The sequence below is a fragment of the Drosophila innubila genome (assembly GCF_004354385.1).
Source record: "Drosophila innubila isolate TH190305 chromosome 2L unlocalized genomic scaffold, UK_Dinn_1.0 4_B_2L, whole genome shotgun sequence".
Lineage (NCBI taxonomy): Eukaryota > Metazoa > Arthropoda > Insecta > Diptera > Drosophilidae > Drosophila > Drosophila innubila.
In genome coordinates this window covers 21,291,501-21,316,193 of record NW_022995372.1, presented here as the reverse complement: position 1 = coordinate 21,316,193, position 24,693 = coordinate 21,291,501, and the positions used below count along the sequence as shown (strand labels likewise).

The window sequence follows — 24,693 nt, the reverse complement described above, 5'->3', positions numbered from 1 at the left end:
CAAATATATCATCGACACGTTAAATTCACAGACACACGCACACCACACACACACACACACACACACTCGCATACACTTCCATAAATACCAATACACAATTGCGTGTATGTTTTGGATTGAGGTCCACAGGATTCGATCGCACAAATTGCTCATTGCTGAGGAAATATTTGCAATAAATTTAGTTTATGGCCTCGGCCTGACTGACACTCACACTCCCTATCAAAAGCAAGCCCCCTGAACCCCTCTCCATGCCCCTATGGTGGTGTAGGATCCGCTGTCAATGCCTGAATTATATGCGAATGTGCGAGGATACTTAGAAATATTAAAATGCAGCTCTCATCCTGTCAACTCCCCCCTCCCCCATCCGTCCCACAATGCTGTGTGTGGTCACTACGCACATAAATATGGACAGGAGGCAGGGGCAGTGTGGGTGAGAAAGCGGAAAAGGGGGACCATTCGGTTTATTGATGTAATATCCTTCAATTATTATGGATATTTGGCGCATTCCTGCGCATCCGTAAATGCGAATGGGTTGACTGAGGGAGGTAAGAAGGGGGAAGGTGCTGCTGCTTTGGGTCAGTTAATTAAGCGGCGTTATACTGCCCCCCCACTCCTCTGCCCATCCCCGCTAGCAACATGTTTTGGGCCAAAGATCTGAAGGAAATGAAATGCAAACAAAGCATGTGTGTGTATACCAACGCGTGTGTGTGTGTGAGTGTGTGTAAAAGGATAGAGAAGCATAAGGAGACCTTCTCAAGTCGTTCCAATTGCAAATGGGACGAGTTCAGCTGGAAGAGGGAGAAGAAGAAGGAGGAAAAGGAAGTAGGAGAAGGAGGCAGGACAGCAACTACTTTCGCATGTGCGGCAATAATTCATCCATTAAAAGGGATATCAATGCGTCAGTGTGAGTCGAAAGAAGGTGGAAAGAGAAGAGGAGGGGAGAGTGGGGAAAAAAGCAACTAAATGCTGGAGATGAAGACGAAGTAGCAACGGGGTCAAATGGAAAAGGCCGAAACAGTCGCTGCTTCGTCTGCTGCCTTACAACTTCCGTTTGAAAACCGCACGGACACACACACACATATATATACTCACTCACTCTCACACAAACACACACACACACACACACACACATGCATCTGCTGGTAATACAATCGCCGGAACTTGAAGGTTGAAACGTTCGTTTTTCGGGCGGTTTGTACGGTTTGCTCATCGCCTGCTTACGGCTATCAATGGGTTCGAAAGGCACACACACACACACACACACACACACCCACTCATACAGAGGCAGCATCAGCTTTGTGTGATAAGCAAAAATACCGTAAGGTTGCATGTGGAGCATTCGTTTCTCCAAGTTCTTTGGCTCTGTCAACGGCACGTGGCCAAAAGACGCTGCCAAAGATGGAGGAGGACAGCCCAAAAATGGACTCAGAGTGTAACACACACACACACGTACACGCTCACTTACACACACTTGGACAGGCGGCATCCATATGGATTTATGTAAATTCTATGGCCCCAAAAATGACCTTTTTCCATGCGGCTGAAGCATTCGCATGTGTGTGTGAGTGTGTGTGTGTGTGTGCCATGGTTTGTGTCTTTGACTTTTGTAATATTTTGTAGAAATAAATTCGCATTTGAAACGGATTCGGATTCGGTAGAACGAAATCCTTAAGCATAACACCGACGACACGTACTTATGTCTATGTAAATATATATGTATTTGTGTATACATGTTTGTATGTGTGCGTGTGTGTGTGTGTGTTTTGAGAAGACCACTTGAATTTAAAATACGGCGTGGCAAAAAGGGCTGGCAAACCCAAAAGGCAGCTGTAGTCCCTCGACTTACCCAAACCAAAATGCTCGAAACCAAATAGTTTTCAAAAGTTTTGCATTTTGCCTGGGCTTTGTGTCTATAACTAGGAGAGAGAGCGAATGTACATACTTATATGTATACAGACAAGTACAAAATAATAAGAGCAGCTTAAATTGCACTATAAAGTTGTTAAAAGTGTAGATTCTTATTTAATCACTTATTATTTTTTTAGTATATCAAACAAGATTTAAAAAATTGTTAGTATTTAAATCCCAATATGTTCTTATTTTATAATCTTGATTATTTTGTTGGATTAATTTAAAAACGTGTAGTCAGAAAAATAAAATTTTCGATACAAATCGACGTATCATCGATTTCTATCGAATCTTAACACTTTTTATTCACTTCCTTTTTATTATTGAATTAAGGAATGGCGATTGAGCCGTTCACCCAATAACATCAATTTTATGGAGAGGTGTTCTTAATATTTTGCACACGTCTGTATGTGTTAAACTCAAGTAGCATATATTTATATATATATATGTATACATATGTATATATATATATATATATATATGAATATACACATCTCGAAAACAGCTACAGCAACTACAAATTTGTTTTAAATTTAATGTATATTCTATGACAAAACACTTGCTCCGCCTTAGACTTTCAGCCCATTTTTCCTTACACACACACACACACACACACACTCATATACATATACACGCATAATAATAATAATAATAATAATAATAATGTTTTCCATTTCCATTTTTCACATCGCATCTATTGCCAAACTGTGTGCTAAACAATTTCATATGAAGTTTAAGCAGAAAATTAGAATTTTCAAGTGCTGCAATGGGTTTTACAGCTCTGGACTTTACCACCCTCCCAACCCCTCATCCCCCTTTCTCTCTGTGTGTTTGGGGTTTTCCTTTTGCTACTGGTCCGTGTTGTTATTGTTGCTGTGGCACACAATGACATAATCCCTCATCTACATAAACATTAGAGCCAGAATTTAACTCAAAAGTTTTTAGTTTCGGTTTCGTTTTCGGTCCAGCTTTGACACGCCCCCTTCCTTTACCATCCGCCCCCGCTTTCTATATCCTGTTTCGTGTGCAAAAGTGTCCATGGCACTTTGTAACTGTAAATGCTCGGCCTTCCATGTGTATGTGTGTGTGACGTGCAGCAGATGCGAGTTTTTCAAATTAATTTGATAACATTCGTTTTTTTGTTCTCTATTGCTATTTTTTAAGCTAGTGGGCGTGGCATTGTTAAACTCAATAAATAATAGTAAGCGTTAGGAAATTGTTGCATATTTTGCGGCGACAATAGAGAAATTTATTTAAGTCAACTTTTAAGTTGTAATGAACGATGAGTATAGTTGCTATGAATACAGAAATATCTCTAATTGTAAGAAAAATTTGAATTTTCTAACAGAGTCCAGTTGGGTTTTTGAGAAAAAGTGTAGCCTACTTTTTTGCTTTAACAGAAAGATATTGCATAATGCACATTTAATATGCAAAGTTCTTTGACATTAGTTAAACTATATTATAGTTTATAATATAGTTTATTAGGGGTGTTCCAGAAATGCAAACCAACTGAAAACCAACAAACACCCTTACATTATGGGTTGCTTTTTGTCTGGAATACATTTCTGGAGCACTCCTGTATGACATAATTCTAAAATAGTTTATGTCTGCGATGGAAAAGACAAGAATATTAGCCATGAAGGAAAAAGAAACTAGGAATAATGCATTTTTAATTGCAATTATTTTAAAAAACTAGAAAAACCATATCAGACAGTGCGAAATTGATTGATATAATTAGATAACTCATCGCATCATATATACTTTCAAAAGTTATATTAATTTAAAGTAATAATAAGGACCTTTTTAAAAAATTCTACAATTGCAGACCTTTAAGAAAATGTTGCCTACTTTTCCAGCTACTGCGATAAAGTCTTAAACAAAATATTAAACATATTAAATATTAAAATATTATTATTAAAATAAATCAAAAATTTGTTAAATATTATTAAATTCTGCAATTTAAATAGCTGCCACTATATTTAATCAGCACATAAACATTTCAAACACTCTGTCGCATTTGGAGAGTGCTTTAGAAAGCCATTGAGATGATCTGACGTGGGTTGGACTATTATTAATATTCTTAATGCTATGTATCTAAGGGTACAGCTGCAAGATACGCAACAATTACAGACATAGAGATACAGATACAAAGTTCGAGATACAAAGCGTGAACACACGCACTGAAAATGTATTTCCAATCATTTTACTCATTATCCTGGCAAAAGTTTCTATGCCTGTCCTGTGTCTTCTGCCAACATATTCATGTCCTGCATTAGAGTGAGAGAGAGTGAGAGGGAGAAAGAGATAGAGATAGAGAGGGTGGGGGCAAGTCAAGCTGGCCAAGTGTGTGCCACAAGGCGCGGTAAGTGTGTGTGTATATGTATATGTGATGAAGAAAGAGAGAGGGAGAGAGGGAGAAATGGGGACTTGCAAGCGTGTTGGCGTTAATGGTTCTTGATGAAATGAAATAATGGGTGCGTTTATTCACGTAATGTATTTGTATTTGTTACAGCAGCAACAACAACAACAACAGCAACATATTTACAATAATAACACAGCTCGTAAAACGAATGAATAACTGAATGGAATGATTGAATGCCGCATTGAATGAAAGCGGCGCCCTAGCGACGCTAACGTCAGCGTCAGCGTCGACGTCAACGTCAACGTCGACGTCTAACAAAACGCTTTTCGTTAGTTTTCATTATTTTCCGCATTTAAGCGTATTTATTCCGTTGTTAATCGAATTTATTAAATGCAAACACGCCAACATCACAACCCCACACACACACACACACACTTTTGGCCAGCACGCACACTCACACACACACACACACATATACATACATTAAGTTGAACTGGGCGCGTTTTGTTTGGCTTGAGAAATGTTCCTCGCATGCTTATTGCCAGCTGCTAATTTTATGCTCTACTCAATGCTCATTGAATGTCTCTATTGCCCGACCCATTGACTGCTCTATAGTCTATCATCTGAACTCAGACTTTTGGCTACAACTGTCACGTCAAAGAGGTTTTGCTACATTTCTGTTGCATACTAGGGATAAAAGATTTTTTTTTTAATTGAAAAAGATGGTTTTTTCTAGAAAAAATGTATATTTGTATGATTCTTCTTAATAAATTATTTTTCTTGCATATTTAAGAAACGTTTAGTAAATCGGTATCTTTTTTGGTAAGTATATTAAGAGCAGTTTACCAGAGGACAACTTTAACTTTACGCATCGTTTAAATTCTTTAATTTTTACTTTGCTTAACCCAACAAAATGTTTATTTTAAGCTCGGTTAATTAGCTTCTATCTAGGGCATTGCTTTAATTCAGTTAGTTAGTTATTCTTGGTAATCTTTGGTAATTATCTTATGACCTTATCTCCTGTGCAGTCTGGCAAATCACATCAGTTAGCTGGAATGAAACTTGCGAGGAATCTGTGACAGTGTTGAATGTGATTTCAACGAATGTGCCACAATATAATGCACATTTCTCTCTACATATGTGTGTGTATGTGTGTGTGTGTGTGTGTGTGTGTGAACAGCTGGCAAATAAAACTGATAGAAAACTTTGCGCATTAGCCACGACAGCGCCATTCGGTCCAGCCAAGTCCAAGCGACTTTCCGCTGCCCCAAACTCAAATTCTTCCCTCAGCCTTCTTAGTTCTCCTCCCCTGCTGCAACTGCTGCCCTGCTGCTGTCTCTATCAGAGTCCTTGCACAAGAAATAAGCAAGCTGAACTCATATGTCAATGATTTTTCAACTCCCACAACGTCGCTTGGCGCCAACTGCAAAAACTGCATTGGCCCAGTCAACGCAGGGTGGTAATTGGGGAAGGACAATATATGGGGAGGGAGCGAGCATTCTGACGCCTTGCACCTTACTAAGTCGGCCGACAGATGGCGCTCTGCTGAGCTGGCATATAGATCGTTGGGCTGCCAAAAAGTCCGTTTTGCTTTTTGAATATCATTGCTTGGTTCGTTTTTATTTTTTTCATTTCTATTTTGTTTTCTTGTTATCCACACACTTACACACACACATGTGTTTGTGTGTGTGTGTGTCTGACTTGCACCTCCCTTTTGCTGTTATTATTTTGGCTGCCATTTATTTGCTGTCAATGTTTCGACTGCCTGCCGCCTGTCCACCTAAATTCCAACTGCCCCTCAGGCAACGCTTTCCCCCTCGCATATTCCCAACGTTCTTTTCCGTTTCTTTTGCTATCATTTTCATTTTAAAATGTCGCTCAGAGATGGCAACGCCTTCTAGAGGTCAGCTTCCAGCTTCTAGCTCTTCTACGCCTTGTTGTTCAGTTCCATTTTCTTTTCTATTTTTTTTTTCGTCCTGTCGCAGCTACTTCTTCAAGTCTTTTTGGGGCTGGCTACTTTATAAATGTTTCTGCAACGGATTTTTGCAAAGTAAACTTTTTCGCCTTTGTAGTTTTTTTTTTTTTTTTTTTTGACTCGAGCCACTTGTCCCGCATCTGATTGCGAGTGTGTGACATTTGTGTGGGCGTAAAGGGGCAAGCAGGGTCGGGCAGGGAAGAGGTTCTGGCAAAGGGCGCAAATATATTAAAATGCGAACCCAACTCATATTACTACACTGAGCAGGACTTGTCTGCATTGATGAGAGAGCGAAAGAGAGTGGTAGGATGAAGGCGGTTAGTGAGGATAAGAACGGGGGTATAGCTCTCAAGTCCTTGCGCACACATGTGCGCAATTTCCAAGTCCGTTTCGGCCATTGCCAATGTCTTCAAATAAATCGAATGCACAAAAAAGCAATAAAACGAAATAAAATCTAAATATGTATGTATGTATGTCCTTTTTTTGTCCTTTTACGAAGAAACTGTCCGCCTCCTCTCACAAAAAGCAGCAACAGAAGTTAAAGAAAACAAAACACATAAGGAGGAGCAAAAAAAAGGGAACTTATCATTTTTATCATTGCACAAAACTTTATCCTTTTTAGGCCAGGCCGTTAATATTTTCGATTCCGATTGCGAAATGGCCAGAAACCGAGTGTTAGCCTAGTGGCAAGTCCGTTACCGTTAACGTTACAGTTACCGTTACAGTTACGGTTGCCGTACACGGATAACGCTGTCCGGAATTTCAAATGACTTCTTCCCATCGTGCTCTCGTCTCATGTTGGGGCGTGTCGTAGAAGTCGAAGCTTATTGAATGTTTATGCTTTATTAAATTTGATTTCTTTGCCGCTCGCTTTGAGCCACAGCATCTGCGACAGGACGACAGGCGAGCCAACGAAACCTCCAACCTCCTAAACCACCCAACGACAGAACGACAGAACGACTGCTCGTCACAAGGACTAACCCGCCGGCCGGTCAACATTTGTTGCAATGATCTATGTGCGCTGAATATTAAATGGCTTCGACGGCTTAGCGAACGGACTTGGCCCAGTTCGTTATGGCTGAAAGTAGGAAGGGCAGGGAGGAGACGAGGGGGAGACGAGCACGTTACTAACTTTAGCCTAGCACTGGGCTTAGATGCTTATTAGAGATGATGCGATACGATGCGAAAGTTCTGACTTTCTTTGAGTCACAGAAATAATGGTTAAATATATATTTTATTTTGTAAAGACAAAATCCAACCGTACTAGAATCAGTCAAGAATACAATATAATCCACATTTGGATGAGTTAAGAATTTACATTTTACACTTGCAAAATAATAAAATAAACAGAAAAAGGGGAAAACAGTGTTTTTATTAAAATATACTAAACCTTATAGACATAGTATAATTTAATTTTGAAAATGCAAAGAATTCTGTGCATTACTACGAAAAAAAAACTAAAAGCTTAGTAACATTTTTAAGCATAGCATAACATTTATAAGATACAATATATTATTGACATAATAGAAACGGTAGTATCCAGCATATTCAGCTAAAATGTTTAATTAAATACAATTTGAAACCAAGATAAAATATAATAAAAACATGCTATTAATATTTTTTAAAATACACTTATTTATGATTATGCTGTAAAGTATGCTATATTTTGTATATTTGTTTCCCTCAAAATTATAACCAACAGTCGTGTCACGACACGCGCTCATCCCTAGACCGATTACCATTTTAATGCCCGATAAATGCGACATTTGCGATGCTATACAAAGTGCGTGTAATGTGCTCGGCAACGCAAACAAACAAGCCAAAAGCGGAACGAAATCCAGGCAGAGAGGGGAAGAGATTCAGAAAGAGAATGAGACAAAGACAGCAAGAGAAAGTTGGCCGACTTAACGTACACTTGACTTTTACGTTGAAACGTAAGGGAAACGAAAGGAAACGATTCATATTTGTAAGGGGTTGGCCACATAATATCGAATGGTAATCATAATCATAATAATAGTAATAGAAATAGTAATAATAATAATTTTTTGTGCGTTATTCGAAGCATTTGCACATACGTAAATGAACATTACGGTCCTTTCCCCAGATCCCTCTTCATCGCTGCTGGAATATGTTTATAATCGCACTTCAAATGTGTTGACCAGCCGCTGTCCGGCCCAAAAAAAAAGGAAACTTTACTCGTTGTCGTCCTTAATGCGACACGTGGTCCTCGCATATTTCTTGACACTTGTCGCAGGATTGGAATAGGGATACAATTCTCGTTCTCGTTATAGTTACTCCTAATCCTAATGATTGCCTTGCTTATGTGCTACTTTATTAGACTGCGATATGTGTTATCGATAGTCAGATAATTCGGTTAGCTTGACTATTTGTGAGTTTCACTGCGCAACTTAAATGATAAAGAATAACAACTAGTTAAATATAAAAGTATATTATGTATATTTAGTGTGTTTTGTGATATGCAAATGAGTGATTACAATAAACCGATAACAATCGATATACAGCGCACTTAACTATTCTTATACATATGTAGATGTTTTGGTTTTCATTTTGGTTACATTTTGATTTTGGGATTGTTTGATTAGTTGGCCAATTGTTTGTCGAATTTGTAATGCCCTGACGCTTTATCGGTTTATCGATAGCAATCGATAGTTAGTAACTTGCTGTTTAACGAGCTTCTAGCAAATGCAAATCATACGCAAATCGATATATACGCGACAATCGATAAATCATACACAAGAGGCAAATACTCAAAAATATTCGATAACAACGTTTAATAAAAACTTATCGAACTGATTGCAGCTCCGAAAGCTACTCAGTTTCAAGAATATATACTGAGAAGTATGACATGGACTCACCGAAATCATTGGCACCTAAGCCAGAGGGTCCTGGCAAAAGGCCGGGAATACCCTGGAGGCCCAGGAACGCATTGGGGAAGGAGTGAGAACGCTGATTGTCCATGCCATCGAGTGTGCCATCATGTTGACCATCACCACGATCCGATGGCTCTGTATCGCTGCTGTTCGAGTCCTCGCCGGCACTCTGGCCGAGATCATGTTTCTGCAGAATTTAAGAAAAAATTACAAATTAGCAAGAGCAATCAAAAATAAAACGGTTATAGAACCGGTTCCGGTATTGTTTCAGGTTCTGTAAAAAATTCTTTAGTAGTACCTTTAGAAATTTTCATAAGATCTATCGAAATTATGAAACGAATATTTTAATTCGTTAAAAAATATGTTTTGACAATATGTGAGGACATTTTAACTTACCTGATTGGCCTGCTGTCCGTTGCTGTTTTCAAGAGCTTGACCGAGCAGAGATTCACGCAATTCCAGACTGCGATCGCGATCCTTGGATGTGTCACGGCTGCGATTCCTTGTCAACGGATGTTGCCCCGCAACAGGAAAGTCCCGATCAATTAACAGACGCTCCGGACTGATGCCATGTTGGGCACGGAACAAATCGGCGCTCTTGATGCGTTTCTGGGGCGGCGGTGTCAAATGACTTTTGCGACTGCCCTCCATATCGCTCAGATCCCAATGGTTGCTGCTCGCCTGAAGATTGATTGAAAATAATATGGGAAAATGTGTTTAGTGTTGGTTAACGCCTGAAAGTAATCGAGTGCTAGCTGGAGGGGAACTGCACACTTTACTTTGCTTGCATTTGGATTTGGATTGGAGTTTCTTACGGGCGACGCTGCGGATGCCTTAAGCTCCTGAATGGCGGGCGTAACGCAGCCTGCTCCACTTCCGTTTCCGCTTTGGCTTTGTGCCTGGCTGTTGCCCCCCAAGGGCAGACTCGACGCTGTCGCAGCGGCTGCTGCAGCAACAGCGGCTGTCAATGATGCAGCGGCGGCAGCGGCGGCGGCTGCACTCGACGCTGGCAGCGACGTTGGCGTCTGCGGCGTGTTGAACGGTGAATTCTGGCTGTGTGAGTTAATGTTGTTGTTGTTGTTGCTGCTGCTGTTGTTGTGGTTGCTGTTGTTGTTGCTGTTGTTGTTGCTACTCGAGCTGTTGCTGTTGCAGCTGTTGTTGTTGTTGGCATTGCTCAGCGCTGTGGGCAAGTAGTTGCTAATTTTGTTGTGATTGCTGCTGTCAGCATTGTTGTTGTTGTTGCTGTGGCTAATGCTGTTGCTGTTGCTATGACTGAGGGCGGCAGATAGCGCCTTGGCATAGGGATAACCCCCATTGACATCCGCCAGCCCACGTATCTGCAGCAAGTGTGCGGTCTTCAAGAAGTCGGGCAATTGCTCGTGACTCACATTCACCTCGCCGTTGTACATAAAGCTGCGGAAATGAAGGTGTGGTAGGACAAGTTGTTGTTTATTAATATTTCTATTATTGTTTAAGCTATTAAAATCCAATTGGATTGTATAGGTATTCATAAGCCCAATGATTTTAAAGACTTCATTTGATTAATGCTTTTCTCAACAGTCTTAAGTCTGGGAGTTTTCTACAACTTAGAGGTAATTTTCTAACTTTGAATGCATATGTATGTGATATGTTAAGTTAGGGAAACATTTTATAAATACTATTTGCTTTTTTAATAAAGGGAAAGAACTTTCCCATAAAGTCAATCTCTTTATTCTAGTCTAGTCTAGATATGCGTCAGGATTCCAAGCGAATTCATTCCAATTTGCATAGCTTGGCTTCTTAATTTATTAAGGAACCTTCTACATCAGATTTTTGACCAATTTTTCATCAAGTATCTTTCCAGCCTAGACATTCGTTAGTATCATCAAAAAATTGTTTTAAGTTGGGTCTTCTAATACCATATTTTTTTGTTATAATCAATGAAATCTTTCCAATTATTGTTGTGATAGACCAAGAGAAATCAGTTTAGACCTTTTATACGTTCTATATAAATTCTCCTAACTCAAAAGGTTCTTCATATGCTAAATTATGACATTTATAGCGTTGTAATGGATCTAAAACTTACCTCAGCAGATTCTCGACGTCGTCGCTGCGCACATCGCGCAATATGACAATGGGATGCTCGCAGGGATTGGCCTTGAGCAGTTTGCGGAAGTAGGGACTGCAGGCGCTGAGCACAACCTTGTGGGCGGTGAATGAACGCTCGTCGCAGGCAAGGGTCACATCAATAAAGTCCTCTTCATCCCGCAGATGACGGAACGAGCTGAGTATGGATGTCTGAAAGTCGTTCCACTTAAGCGCATAATGTTGCTGCGATGAATGCTGCCCCAATGGATGTGGCAAGGGAGGTGTTGCTGGCGACAGTGCCGTACCGCCGGCGCCGGCAACGGCAGCTGCTGTGGCGACAAGGGAGTGGGTGAGCGAGCTGTGGGTGGAGGTCGCCAGTGGCGGTGGCTCCATTTTGACCACGCCCGCGTTATTATTCTCCGCCGTTTGTAGCTGTGTGGATTCGGTCATTTATAGGAACTACGACTCTATACTCTTCGGGTGTTCTCTTCTCTCTCACTCTCTCTCTCTCTCTCTCTTTCTGTGTCTTCAACTATGTCTTCTACTCCTTCTTCTTCTTGTGTCCTTTGTGCTGTATCTTAATGGACTCGATCTACGTTTTTTTTTTCTTCTATTTTTGGGGGTCGCTTTTGTTGCTAATGCTTTGATTTGGCTATTGTATTGTTGTGGACGAATGCTTGCTTTGTGGCAGCTTTGTGTGTGTCTTCCAAATATTTACAGTTGCCGTTCCGCCAATCTTGTTGCGTCCTTGCGTCCAGTTATCCCCCTGTGCTAATTGGGCGAAAGTTGTGGCAACCTCTGTCGGCCTTTGTCCATTTTCACCGGACTATTGGGGCCACAACCATGGACGGAGTAAACGGGGGCCGCTCAATCTGAAATCGCATAGAGAAAAAAATATTCGAAATTAATTTTTAGTTAGTGATTAATAACATAAAAGTTAGCAAAACAAGTTTAATTTTATCTTATTTATAAATAAGTGTTGTTTTTTTACTTATTATAATAAAATTCATAAAAAAGTGTTATTTTGGATCATGTGTTTGATATTCTCTTAAATATTCTAAAGAAATAAAAATCATCATTATTTCCAATCCCTGTTTATACTACATAGCTGTATTCAGTGGAAATTTTAATGCAGGGCTATGGAAGGGAAGGGTATCAAATCTTCAGCGCGCCAAAGATGACCTTTCATTCTTGTTTAGTTAAAATTTGATAGTTATTTTCGATCACTGGTAGAAACACATAAGTCGTGGTCTCAGTTGAGGTTCAGGTTCAATTGCCACTGTCCAGAGGTAAAGACGGGGCGGCAGGTGGCCCCTCAGCAGCAGTTGGAAACCCCATCATTAAATACTATTACCAATTATTCATACTTAAGCAGCGAGACGACGCTGGCGGTTGCCTTACCCAGTTGCCCAGTTACCAGTTGTTCAGTTGTTCAGTTGCTCACTTGTACAGTTGCTCAGTTTCTCAGTTGCACAGTCAAGTTGCCCCACCGCGGTGTCTAATGGAATCATTAATTACGCGAGCGCACCGAGCGGGCCACTTGTCGGGGGCATTAGACGCAAATCAATTTAATTTAACCGTTTACAAGCAGCGAACACTCTTTGGGCCGGGCTCAGCTCGATCTTTGAGTTCTGACTTGCAACATATATATACACACACACACATAAACACACCAAATAATTGTACAAGATCATTAAAAGACCAAAAAGAGACACGAGGCTGTGACCCTTTTCCTTCTCCGTCTTTCATTTCAACCTTTGATCGATTTACTTGCCTTCAAAATATTTATAAGCCCATTCATCTGATCTTTGTATTATGATCTTCACATGGAAATATATCGAAGGCAAGAGCGTAACGCCTATAATAATCAAAAATAATCACAGAAGCCTAATGCAACAACTTTTCATTTGCAATTGGCGCCTGCATTTGCGGCAAGTTCATTTTTCATGCCACATACCAAAACAAAACAAAAAAAACCAACTAAAACTCAATTGTGGGTTGTGGTTTCCCGTCTTTTTGGATTTCAGTTTTTAGATTTCTATGTTTACATCTTCGTTGGTTGCTCGCCTGCCTCGGGGCTTTGATTAATGATTTGCCGCTTTAAATTCGATTATGGGCATCATCATCATCTTATGAGATCAGGTCTCATGTCCGGGATGAAGTACTTGCATTTGGAGTGCCCATTTGAAAAGGCGACACCTGTGCTGCTCTTGGAATAACTATTTGTAATCCAAAAATTCAACTTGTGGATAGAAATAAATGAATTTAAATTTGGGATCGAAGAAAATGATTGTACTTAAGAAAAAGTCCTTATGTTTGTATTTTTTTTGGATATATGGAAAAGGATTAAATATAATTGATATAATAAAATATAGTAATAATGAAATGTGAAAAACCTAACGTTTGATAAGGCTTACGATTAACAACTTTTAAATTTAGCTAAAAATATATTTCGATTCTGGAAAAAAAGGAAAGTTTTAGAACATACTTTTAGTTGGAAAATGATGACTATAAGTGAGGTTTTAAAAAAAGAAACCTAAACAAATTAAATCAAATTATTGAAAGATTTATATATTCGAGATCTTATTGTTCAGTTTGACTGATTTGTTTTTAAGTAATTTATTGCAAAGAAATCGGATATAAAAATGACAGTGCATGTGTAAAATTCAAATGATAAACTCACTTAAGGGAGGTAAAACACACTCGCAATTTCCCTTACTTAACTTTATATGGGTGTGCGTGAGTGTGAGTGTGTGTGGGTGTGTCTGTGTGTGTATCTGTTACTGTTTGTGTGCGCTAATTTATGAAGTAACCCAAAACAATTTCATCATAACACACTTGCCGACAATTATTTCGTTTATTGAACAAACATTCGCGTCGTATCGCATAAATTCGAAAGGACAACAACTACAGCAGCAACAGCAACAACAACAATAATAATAATAATAACAACACTAACAAAACGAAAAACGACCCCTTCTCTATATATATATAAAAAAAAAACAAGAAACAACAAAACGCGGATCCGCGTTGGTAACCAGAAAAATATGTAAATATAATTGGAACAAAAAAGGAAGTGTATTATATATAAAGATACCATGTGTGTGTATCTATGTGAGTGTGTGTGTTTTTTTTGTGTGTGTGTGTGTGTGTTTGTGGGTGCAACGCAATTGCATTTCTCACGTTAGCGCAGACATTGACAACAACAACAATAACAACAACAATGACAAGGACTAAAAATGGCAAATCGACTGTCTAAAAAACAAAACATATCAAAAATTTGCGTGAAATAACAAGAAATACGTCCAAATAAAAAGGCCAAAAGCAGATACACACACACGCACACATACCCTGCATATGTATGTATGTATGTAAGAAGTGTGGGAGAGCACATATCATAATAACAAATAAATGTAAATGATAATAGTAAATAAAAAACGAATTACTAAACAACACACAAAGCGTTTGATATCCAATCATATGATTCCGAGTCCATGCGTGGTAAGGAGTTAAGGGAAGAGGTTAGGTGAAAGATGGGTAAGAGGGGACGAAGAGTAACAACAGTTGTTGTTAGACAAGTGGAAAGCACACACACAACGTTCACAACAACTATTTTTGGTAAATTGATACGGCGCCTTGTTAAACGAATCGACGACCCAAAAAAAAAAAAAAAATCAGGCATAAGATAGAAGGAGGTACAACTGAGTATCATCCTCCATTGAATACTAAATACTTGGGAAGGGGCATGACATACAGTCATATATGTATATAACTCGTACCCATTTTGGCGTTTCTTATGATGATGATTATGATTATTGTGAGTATTTTTACGATTTGCATTCGGAAATAACTTGATGGAGAATCTTATTGCTCCATTAGGTTTATGTAGACAGGAAAACGTTTATGACTTCATATTCTGTCACATTTGGGAAATTATATTGAAATAAGAACATAATTATAATCGAAATTAGGTTCAGAACCAGAATTTTGTGAAAAGAAAGAAGCTTATCTCATATCTGCTACAGATTCAAATCAAATATACAAAGCATACTTTTCAGCATAGATATGCAATCCATAATAGGAATAAAATATGTTTAGCACTTGTTTTTTCAGAAAACTGTTAAAAAATATAATACAATATTTTATTTTTCTTGTATTTCTATACTTTTAAATTATATTATACATTGTTTGGAGTTCACTTCCATATTTTAACCTCTACCGATTTCTATGAAATTTGCATTTTAGTTACACAATAAACATAGCTAAAACTATGCAGTTCTAATTGTTGTTTAGTTACGTTTTTGTCCCTTTTTTACCATGATTTATATGAAACTCACTTTTATTTATTATTTTAATGTAATTGTTTTGAAATTTTCGATGTTGTTGCTGCCTAAATAAAATTGATTAGAAAAGGCCAAAATAAATCATTGACAATATGTAAATTTTAATAAAAGTCTGCAAAGATACACAAAAGCACACACAAAGATACCAAAAAGGGTCGGCTAAATGCAAGCAAATTAGTTAAAAACCAATTAAAATTGCTCATACGCCGCATGGGCCACAAACACACACACACACACACAGGAAAATGTAAACATAGTTTAATCGTGAATACATATACACAGCTAATACATATGTATAGATACAATTAGATAGACACAGATAGAAACACGAAGCTGTATCCAAAAATCTAAATTAGAGTGTCAATAAAATACACTTTTAATGAAATAATTAATTAGATTTTGTACATCAACAATCCTGCGCGCTTCTCCTAACCACACAACGGCATAAAGATATATACAGATATTTAAATATGTAAATATATATTGTTGGTTATATATCTGCATATTCGATGTGTATTTACTTGCAGTCCAATGTATTTGTTTTTAGTTTTAGGCTCCCCGTTTTTGGTTTCCATCACCTGTTTTTCCACTTTTCCGCCTTGCGGGTCTAAGCTCCTCCCAATTTTTTTTTTTTTTTTTTTGGAAGCGATTTTGAATTTGCATTGCGTTTCCACGTTTTTCTTCTTATTATTATTTTTTGTTTCGATTTGTTTTTTTTTTTTTGTTTTTGGCAGAACTCGCGATTTATTCGATTTTCAATTATTTAAATGGTTTTCATTTTGGTCCCACACATTTCTAATTTGCATTTGTAGAGCACACACCCTCCACTGATCCCCCCGACAAACCCTAGGTATTGCATCAAAGTGCCACTCAACGGCACAAAAACTAAAATGACTGGACAGATAGATAGCAACAAAAACAACAAGAGCAATGGGAACAGAACATAGAACCAGAACCAACAACAGAACCGACTTTCCTAATTGCCTCTGAGAATTTAAATTGAGACATGAAATTGAATAATTCAAAATAATTAGCTAGCAAGAAGACAGTCCCAGTCTCAGTCCCTGTCCGACGGGGTCGCGTAATTGCATTAATGATTTTGATAAATGACAAACGCCCCCAATCGTCTTTGACTTTGACATATGTATCTTTGCAATTCCATCAAAACACCTTACAGAACTTAAAATATAGTCAATTGATATGATAATCTAAACTCAATTACTTAAACATCTTAACAGTCATGTAAAAAGCATATCTATGCTTAATACTTGCACAACTGGCTATCTATCTATCTTAAGTTTTTTTAATACCCACAGGTTATTCTACATAATTATCTTGTCAGTTGTAAATCAACAATCTGTTATATTTTTTATAACTGAATGTTAATATTGTAAGCTTTTTAAAAAAAATTTAACGACTGCTTTTATTTGACGTTAAATAAATAAATAAATATATGTTAGTTTCGAATAAGATTTTAAAAATATTTAGGCAAAAAACTACTCAATGAAATGTTAAAAAATTCATATTAATAAACTAATATCTTCTACTACTAGTAACACGATATTCTACAATTAATCTAAGGATTTATATTTAATTAAATTTTCTTAATATCCTTAATCGTTTTTAAAATTATATATTTATTTTGCCGACATTTTTTCATTATAAATGCATGTAGAAAATTGTTAAACAAATTTTTAAAATAGGTTTAAAGAGAAAAAGTGAGAGATTGGCTCACATTAACTTGGTTGTTTGTCTTAGAGAAAACTGGTTTATCTAAAAACAAAACAAAATTAGTTTGCATCAAGTATGTATATCAAGGGAGTGCGTGTGTGTCAGTGTGTGTGTAAGCAGAAGAGTGCCAAGTTGTCTACACGATCCATTTCAATCGTAGTCATAGCCAGCAAATGACCGCAAATCAAGTCGAATCGCTCGGGCTGCTAATTAAACTAATTGAGTAATTTCAAATTTCAAATTTCCAAGCTGAGCACCGAAAAGTACGAAATTAAATGGGCAAATAGACGAGATACGACCACGGATAGGCCAAAGACGTCGACAAATTTGACAGGGCCAAAGCGATAAAACCAATGAAAATAAAACTAAAATAAAGAGGGGCAAAAAGTAAGAAAGAAACAAAAAACCGGCGGAATTCTGAAGCGCAATCGAAACCTGAATTGAATGCCCCGATTGGGGACAGGCAGGTGGGTATGGCTAGGTTTCATCTCCAAGTCTCATCACTCATGTGTAAGCATGTTATCTGTGTGCGTGAGTGTGTGGGGATTTGTATCTGCAGCTGTGAATCGCTACACGCTGTCCAAGTGAATATAATGGGCAGCTCTCTAGTTTTATAGTGCATTGGTTTCATTTCTCTGCCATACCCTATAATCATAAATGTGTCAGAAGAGTATACAACAATTTTGTGTTATACTTTTAAGTTTGTAGATACTTAAAAAAACTCTAGATACTCGTTATATGATAGTACTTGTAGAACTTGTAGTACTTCAAGAATATCAGTTTCATTTCAATCGATAAACTGAAATATAGTCGCATTTTATTAGACAATATTTGTTAATAAGATATATTCATCCATCAACTTCATAGTCTACAAAATAAGTAAAGTATAAGTAAAAAAAAAGTTATTTAAGAGGACCTACAGGGTATCTTTAGTTACTGCAATCTGTAATTTGCTATATTTTTTTATAACTGATTTTATAAGCACCCACACAGACAGAGATAGAGATATAGATAGAAATACAGAGACGGAGAGTTGTGGAGTGCTTTGGTAACCTGTGCTAATTAATTTCCAACTTAAACCAAATGACGCACTTAATGGGGCAAGGCAACTGATAGGCATCTAATGGGCCGCAATTAGCAGCGCATCCAAAACGTTTCGCTTGGCCAAGAAATTTGGCCAAATGTATGCAAATGCCGCTCACAAACACTAAAAAATAGTTTTCAACTTTCTTCAAAGCAATACAACAATACAGATACAGATACATTTGAAAGATTCAGATACGGATACATTTGTCGCTGCACGCTCAGTGCTTTTGATGGGTGTCAATGAACTTAAAAAAAAATATAAAATAAAAATTGGTAATATTGAGAAATTGAGAAAAGGGAGAAAAATGTTGAAAATACGCACAAGAAACCAGACACTAAACCAAGACACAAATACAGAATAAAAAGTAGAAATGATAATAAAAATAAATATGAGCATACCAACAACAACAATAACAACTGAATGGTATTAAAAATTTACATAAACTGACCATAAATTAAATTAGTAAAAAGCTAAAGAGCGGTTTGAAAAAGTATCTGTAAGATACATAACATACGTATGCTGCATCATTATTCGAATACAATTAACGCCAAGAGAGAAAGCGTTAGGTGTGCGTATGTGTGTGCGTCTATGTACCACTTACAACAACTAAATACTACTACTACAATATTGAAGCTAATTTGTTTTTGTTTCATTCCGATTTTTCCCTTTTGCCTTTGGAGAAAAGCAATAAAGAGCGAATCAAAGTGAAATGAGCACACACACATACAGCTTACGATCAGGTACATTATGTATACATATTAATATTATAGCTTCTTTTCATTTGGAATTACAAAAAAGAAAAAGATTAACCAAAAATCATCTTAAAAATGGCAAAGTTGTAAGTGTCATTGCCTTTGCAGCTTTATCTATCTCGCTCTTTCACCATAACTAACTTTGTCTACATGTATCTTTAAATAATACATTATTTGCTTCGTTGAAGTTTTTTTTAAATTTTTATGTGTTTCTCATTTTGTAGTTTTCGTTTTGCGCCGTCCCCCAAAAATGGATCGGTTTGTTACTCTGCCCTTTGTTGTCGCTCTGCTCTGCCGCTGCTCTGCCGCTGCTCTGCTGTGATCTCGCGCTTTGACTTAAGCTATGGCTTTGATTGTAATGTGCTTATGGTCAAAAGCAACGAGCAATGGCCACGTTGTATTGGCCAAGTTGTAGACGCTCGCGTTTTTGTCATTAAATTTGTGTTTATTTCATTGGTTAACTTGTTTCTGGTTTTTCTCTCTTTTCTATTTCTATTTGTTTGTCTCACTACACGTTTGTGTGTGTCTATGTTATATAGTTGTTATTGTATTGTTTCGTTTTCTCAATGTTTTATTTAATGATCATGTTTACATACTTGGACCATCTACTTCGCCCACGGTATTTCATTTAATTATTTCGATTGTATCAACCTTTTTTTTTTGGGCTTTGTCTCTTTTTTTCTTTTGACTTTAGACTTTTGGTCAACCAAATTGCAGGTTGGTCTCAAATATCAAATATCAGGTAAGTTTTTCTACCTCAAGATAGTTATCTCTTCAGCTTTCTGTTGAGAAAAAAGATTCGACCATTTTTAAGCTTGCTTTAGCGATTCTTAAAGGTTACTTTTTTTTAACAGTTTTATCAATACCAATGAGCTGTACAAATTTAACATATGTATGGGAAATGTTGTAAACATTAAGACGAAACCGGAATTAAGCTTATTGAAGTGCGTCGAATTGTATCTGTTTTATTTGAATATTTAAGGCAGTTCAATTAGTACATTGCTTGATTTAACGATTCCTAAATGTTGATTTAAGATTGGGGATTTTTTGAGTTACATTTACAAAATATGGCCTGGACTTTAGTGTATTTGCTTATACTGAATTTAAACTTGATGTCAATCCAAAGTTAATGGGCACATAGTGTAAATATACTTGTATCTATGAAGTAGTCCAACGTGTTCAAATACTAAGTCACTAAGTCGTTTGCTTTAAATTCTATTCTTTATTCATCTCATTAAAAAATAATAAAATTGGTTGGTTTTCAAACACTTGCTACAGGTTTTAAATTGGGTTTTACTACTTTAACCATAGGAATATTCGAAATACACTTTTTTGATTCACATTATATCATACATCTAATAAATTTGTACCTAAAGACAATTCAAGTTGTTTTGCATGGATTTTAGCATTTCGAACAAGTTTCAGATATTTTGAAGATTTGACTGTCTGATTTTAATAAATGAGAAATCTTTAAAAGTTTCTCTAATTTATACGCAATTAGTTATAGAATTCACTGAAATTTTTGTATACTCTACAAGTTTAAGTGAAAACTTTCTTAGTTATGTTACCATTCGGATTTAAATATGAAAAATTAATGCACTTTTTCCTTTACCTCTTTTACTGATTGATTGTATCTTTAACAAGTATGTATGCAATGAAGTTATTTAAGAGACATTTGAATACTTATCTTAATCAGCAAATGCACGTTGCCAATTTAAATGTGAATCTAAATTGAGGATTGAGTGTCAGTTTGAGTCTGTATCTAAGACTGGGGCACTGTGCCATTAAGTGTATTTTATGAGTGTATTCAATCGATAATCGAGTATCGACGATTTTGCTCTTGGTCTTGGCTGTGGCTTTAGCAGTAGGTTAATTATAAAATTAACATTAACCGACTGACAACTGGTCAACCAAGGTTCCCTGTCTCTCTTCCTCTCCCTCTTTTCACTCCTCTTAGTCGCTGCTCTAATTCGACAATGCCAACACATGCGCTGATTTGTGAAGCGGAAGGTGTTCGTCGCATCCAAATATATATTTATTTCTCCCCTCCGTTGTCTACTCGCATACATGCTTCCAGTTCCCCTCACGCTTCAGGCGATGGTAACCACGCCCCTGGTACTCAATTGGGGTACGATAAATTTCACATGACATTATTAGGTGACTCTTTTATTTGTTGTTGTTGTTCCTGCTGTTTCTGCTGCTGCTTTTGTGATTATGTCATAATTTTAGGAAAATGAAGCGCTCAACCAAAATAAATTAAAAATTGCTTTCATGCATGAATTGTTTGCGCGTTGAAGGGGGCAACATGAAGGGGCAGCAACAAGTACGCTGCGAATATCTTGGGGCATGTGAGGGAACTTCATTAAGCGCAGTATCCAAATATAACGTCAGTACCTCAATCGATCGATCGATAGACCCACCGACAGTTCAACATTTAATGGACCTCAATGCAAAGTAACTTAGAGGGGACCCCAAGTGTTTATGGTCGATTGAAAGTATATAATGGATAATTTGCTGATGCTCTCATTGCCCCTCTTCAAATTCAAATTCAAATTCTTATTCATATTCATATTCAAATATCGAATGAGAAATGAATGAAGTGCGCAATATTCAATTAAAGTCGTAATTATTATTAGTAATTTCCTTCAAATGTGTAGACTGCAAACTGTAGACTGTAGATCTGTTGTAGATCGATCCAACGATCGAACGATCTTCATTGATTGATACGATACAATCCATACATATTCGAGTGCTCTCACAGCATATTCTACTTAAGTCTTGTTGTTGTCGTCCCCATACCGGATAAGTTCATCAATTTTCAATTTGTGTGTATTAAGGCGACCTCCCACACCCAACTATACACGTTGCATACACCCCCTCGATCATATCTAGTCCATGTCTGTCATAATGAGCCATTATGCAAAACTATATTTTCGCTAATGAAGTAGAAAATTTCCACGCACGGACGTCTTTATTAAAAGTAATTAAGCCGTTGCAATTTTCATTTGTCGTACAAACTGCAAAACAGGGTGCAAGCTATGCTCTACCGAAGATCATATAGATAACGAACTGAGCAACATTCGTTCGGGAAAGGTGCATATATATTTAACATTTTGTTAGAAAACTCTATTAACTTTTAAAACTGAAAGAACTTGATCAAATAACGATGAAATTCCTATTATCTAACGTCCTATTTATGAAACACCGAAAAGTTTTTTATTCTCTATCAATATGAATGGATCAAAATCTATTTTGAAGGATTATTTTAGTTAAGTTTTCTCTGCTCTACAAAAGAAGTTTCTGTGATACAGGAAAGAAATTTCTATCAAAATTCTAAACTCCACCAAATTTGTCATTATTCTACCGTTCAATTTCGATTTGTCTGCTAATTTTCAACACAAACAGACCCCATGTCACGATATTTCATTTTTTTGTGATACCACAAAAGTCCCCTGGGTAATCAAGCATATAAAGTACGCACAATTCTCAGACAGTTTTCATGAAGTAAGTAATAATTGTATCTAAATTTGTACACAGTACATTTGAATCGTAATAAAATTTATAGTTATGACATTTACACAAACATCTTCCGTTGCTAAAAATATGATCAACGTTTGTGCGTGTGTATATGAAATTTAAAAGCATTTTACCCCAAAACAAATCATTGGCTCTTGCTCTATTGTAGTTCGGTTTTTGTTTCTGTCTGTATCTGTATCTGAATTTGTGTTTCTGTTTCTTTTTCTGTTCCTGTTGCTGACCGAAACGTACACAATAAGGGAACAGAACAGAACAGAACAGAAATTGAACTCAAGTGCAGACAATTGAAGCTGCTCAGAAAATTGGCGCGCCGGTCTTTAAGGAGGCCATCAAGGGGCGTATTGCGTATGGATAGACGCACCCCTTTGATGCCAACTTATATGTTGTTGCCATTTGAAAATACCCACATACATTTCATTAATATACCCTACACACATAAAGTAGACTAGTACTGGTAGAAACAAGACTGCATTCAAATACTTTTAAAGTTTTTATTTTGTTAAAATTTAGAAATAATTTGTTTCATAATTTCTATTTAAATTTAAAATTAATTTTTTAATGAAAATTCAAAGATTTGTTATAGTTTTTATGAACCCGTTCCCATATCTTTTTCCTGAATATGTGTACATAAAATCAGAATGATCTGAAATATATTTCACAGGGTATCTCTTAGTCTACACCTACAAATTTGTCCATTTCTTATACTGATTTCAATTTTGATTTTGATGATTTGTTTACTTTTTTGCAAGCAGTTATTAATCGAGACGCTGGACAGTCGAGTACTCGCGACTTTTGGTTAATTGATTTCAATATTTCGTATGGCATTTCATTGTATGAAGGGGTCCCTCCTCTCTCTTATTTATTGTAGTCGCGTATGTACCTCGACTGTACTCGTACCGCACCCAGTTTCCCGTCACAATTACGCCAAATTAAAACTTGTATTGCGTCGCTCTTTGATTCTATTAAGATTGTTAACCGCGTAGCCCCGAGATTCCGCACCGAGGGGTGCAATTTCATTGGCATTTAACCATATTAAAGAAGCATTTCAATTTCAATTAGCGAATTGATTTGACGTTCAAGTCAGACCTCAACTATGCTTTATATAATTCAGCTATTTAAACCAAGTACTTACATCAAGTTGCTGCTCTTCGGACTGTGATCCGATGCGATCTGTAAGTAGACAATGGCATAGAAAGAAACATTAGAGCATGTAGTTTAACAGAGACCCAACAGTTCAGTTCATGATAAAACTGTCGATTGCAATACAATTTATTGCCGCCCCTCGATCGTTCCTAATTTCGATTCGATTCGATTGCGAGTTTCAAACGCACCCGACTAACAATCTTTCTACCTGCCTGCCTGACTCTCGAATCTCGCCTCTGTCTAATTGCAGTCACTTAGCACTTGGCTAAAATCTTCAAAGTGCCCAGCAACAATTGCTGTTTGTTTTCCTTAAATTTTCCATGATCCCAAAAATAAATTTCCTGCATGACAGCGTCCCTTTTTTATTTCTACATGTCGCACATGTCCGAGTCCGCATCGAAATCCAAATCCAAATGCCGTGTATAATACATAAAGGATCAGAGTTCAATGGATTCTGGTTCAGAAAGCAAACAATTGGTAGCACAACAATTGTTTTGACTCGTTTTGTTATTGTTTTCTTTTAGAGAAAATGCACAATGATCAGTAATCTTCTTTAAGTTCCTTGACATTATGACTTCTTTACCAAATTCAGTTAAGTTCTTAACTTACACAAAACTAAGAGATTTCATAATTTTTTTTAAATTAATAAATATTTAAATATTTAAAAAATCTGATAGAATTTATAAATCTTATCGGAATTACTAACAATTCATTTAAGACTGTATAAGCCTAATCAAATTCCAAATTGTATAAGTCTTGGTACATGTTACAAAATTGTCGTAAATGTAAGCACTGTTAAATAGCACTTAGGGGTGAGAGGTTAGGGATAAAGGCTAACGGGTTAGGGGTAGTCAAGCTTCAGCTTCGCTTTAAAAGCACTGTTTCCCAAACTTCACT

General features: G+C 36.9%; 1 protein-coding gene across 1 annotated transcript in view; it reads right to left on the bottom strand.

Annotated features, from left to right (window-relative positions):
• The window catches only part of LOC117780930 (protein abrupt), a 45,011-nt gene extending 21,186 nt beyond the window's left edge, over positions 1 to 23,825 (bottom strand). The window contains exons 1-5 of the mRNA XM_034617624.1: positions 23,786 to 23,825; positions 11,202 to 12,075; positions 9,952 to 10,549; positions 9,533 to 9,817; positions 9,122 to 9,323 (exon numbers count right to left, since the gene is read on the bottom strand). Coding sequence (XP_034473515.1) covers positions 9,122 to 9,323; positions 9,533 to 9,817; positions 9,952 to 10,549; positions 11,202 to 11,653 — 1,537 coding nt within the window. The 5' untranslated portion in view covers positions 11,654 to 12,075; positions 23,786 to 23,825. The remainder of the gene's footprint in view (positions 1 to 9,121; positions 9,324 to 9,532; positions 9,818 to 9,951; positions 10,550 to 11,201; positions 12,076 to 23,785) is intronic.
• Positions 23,826 to 24,693: the final 868 nt, after the last annotated feature.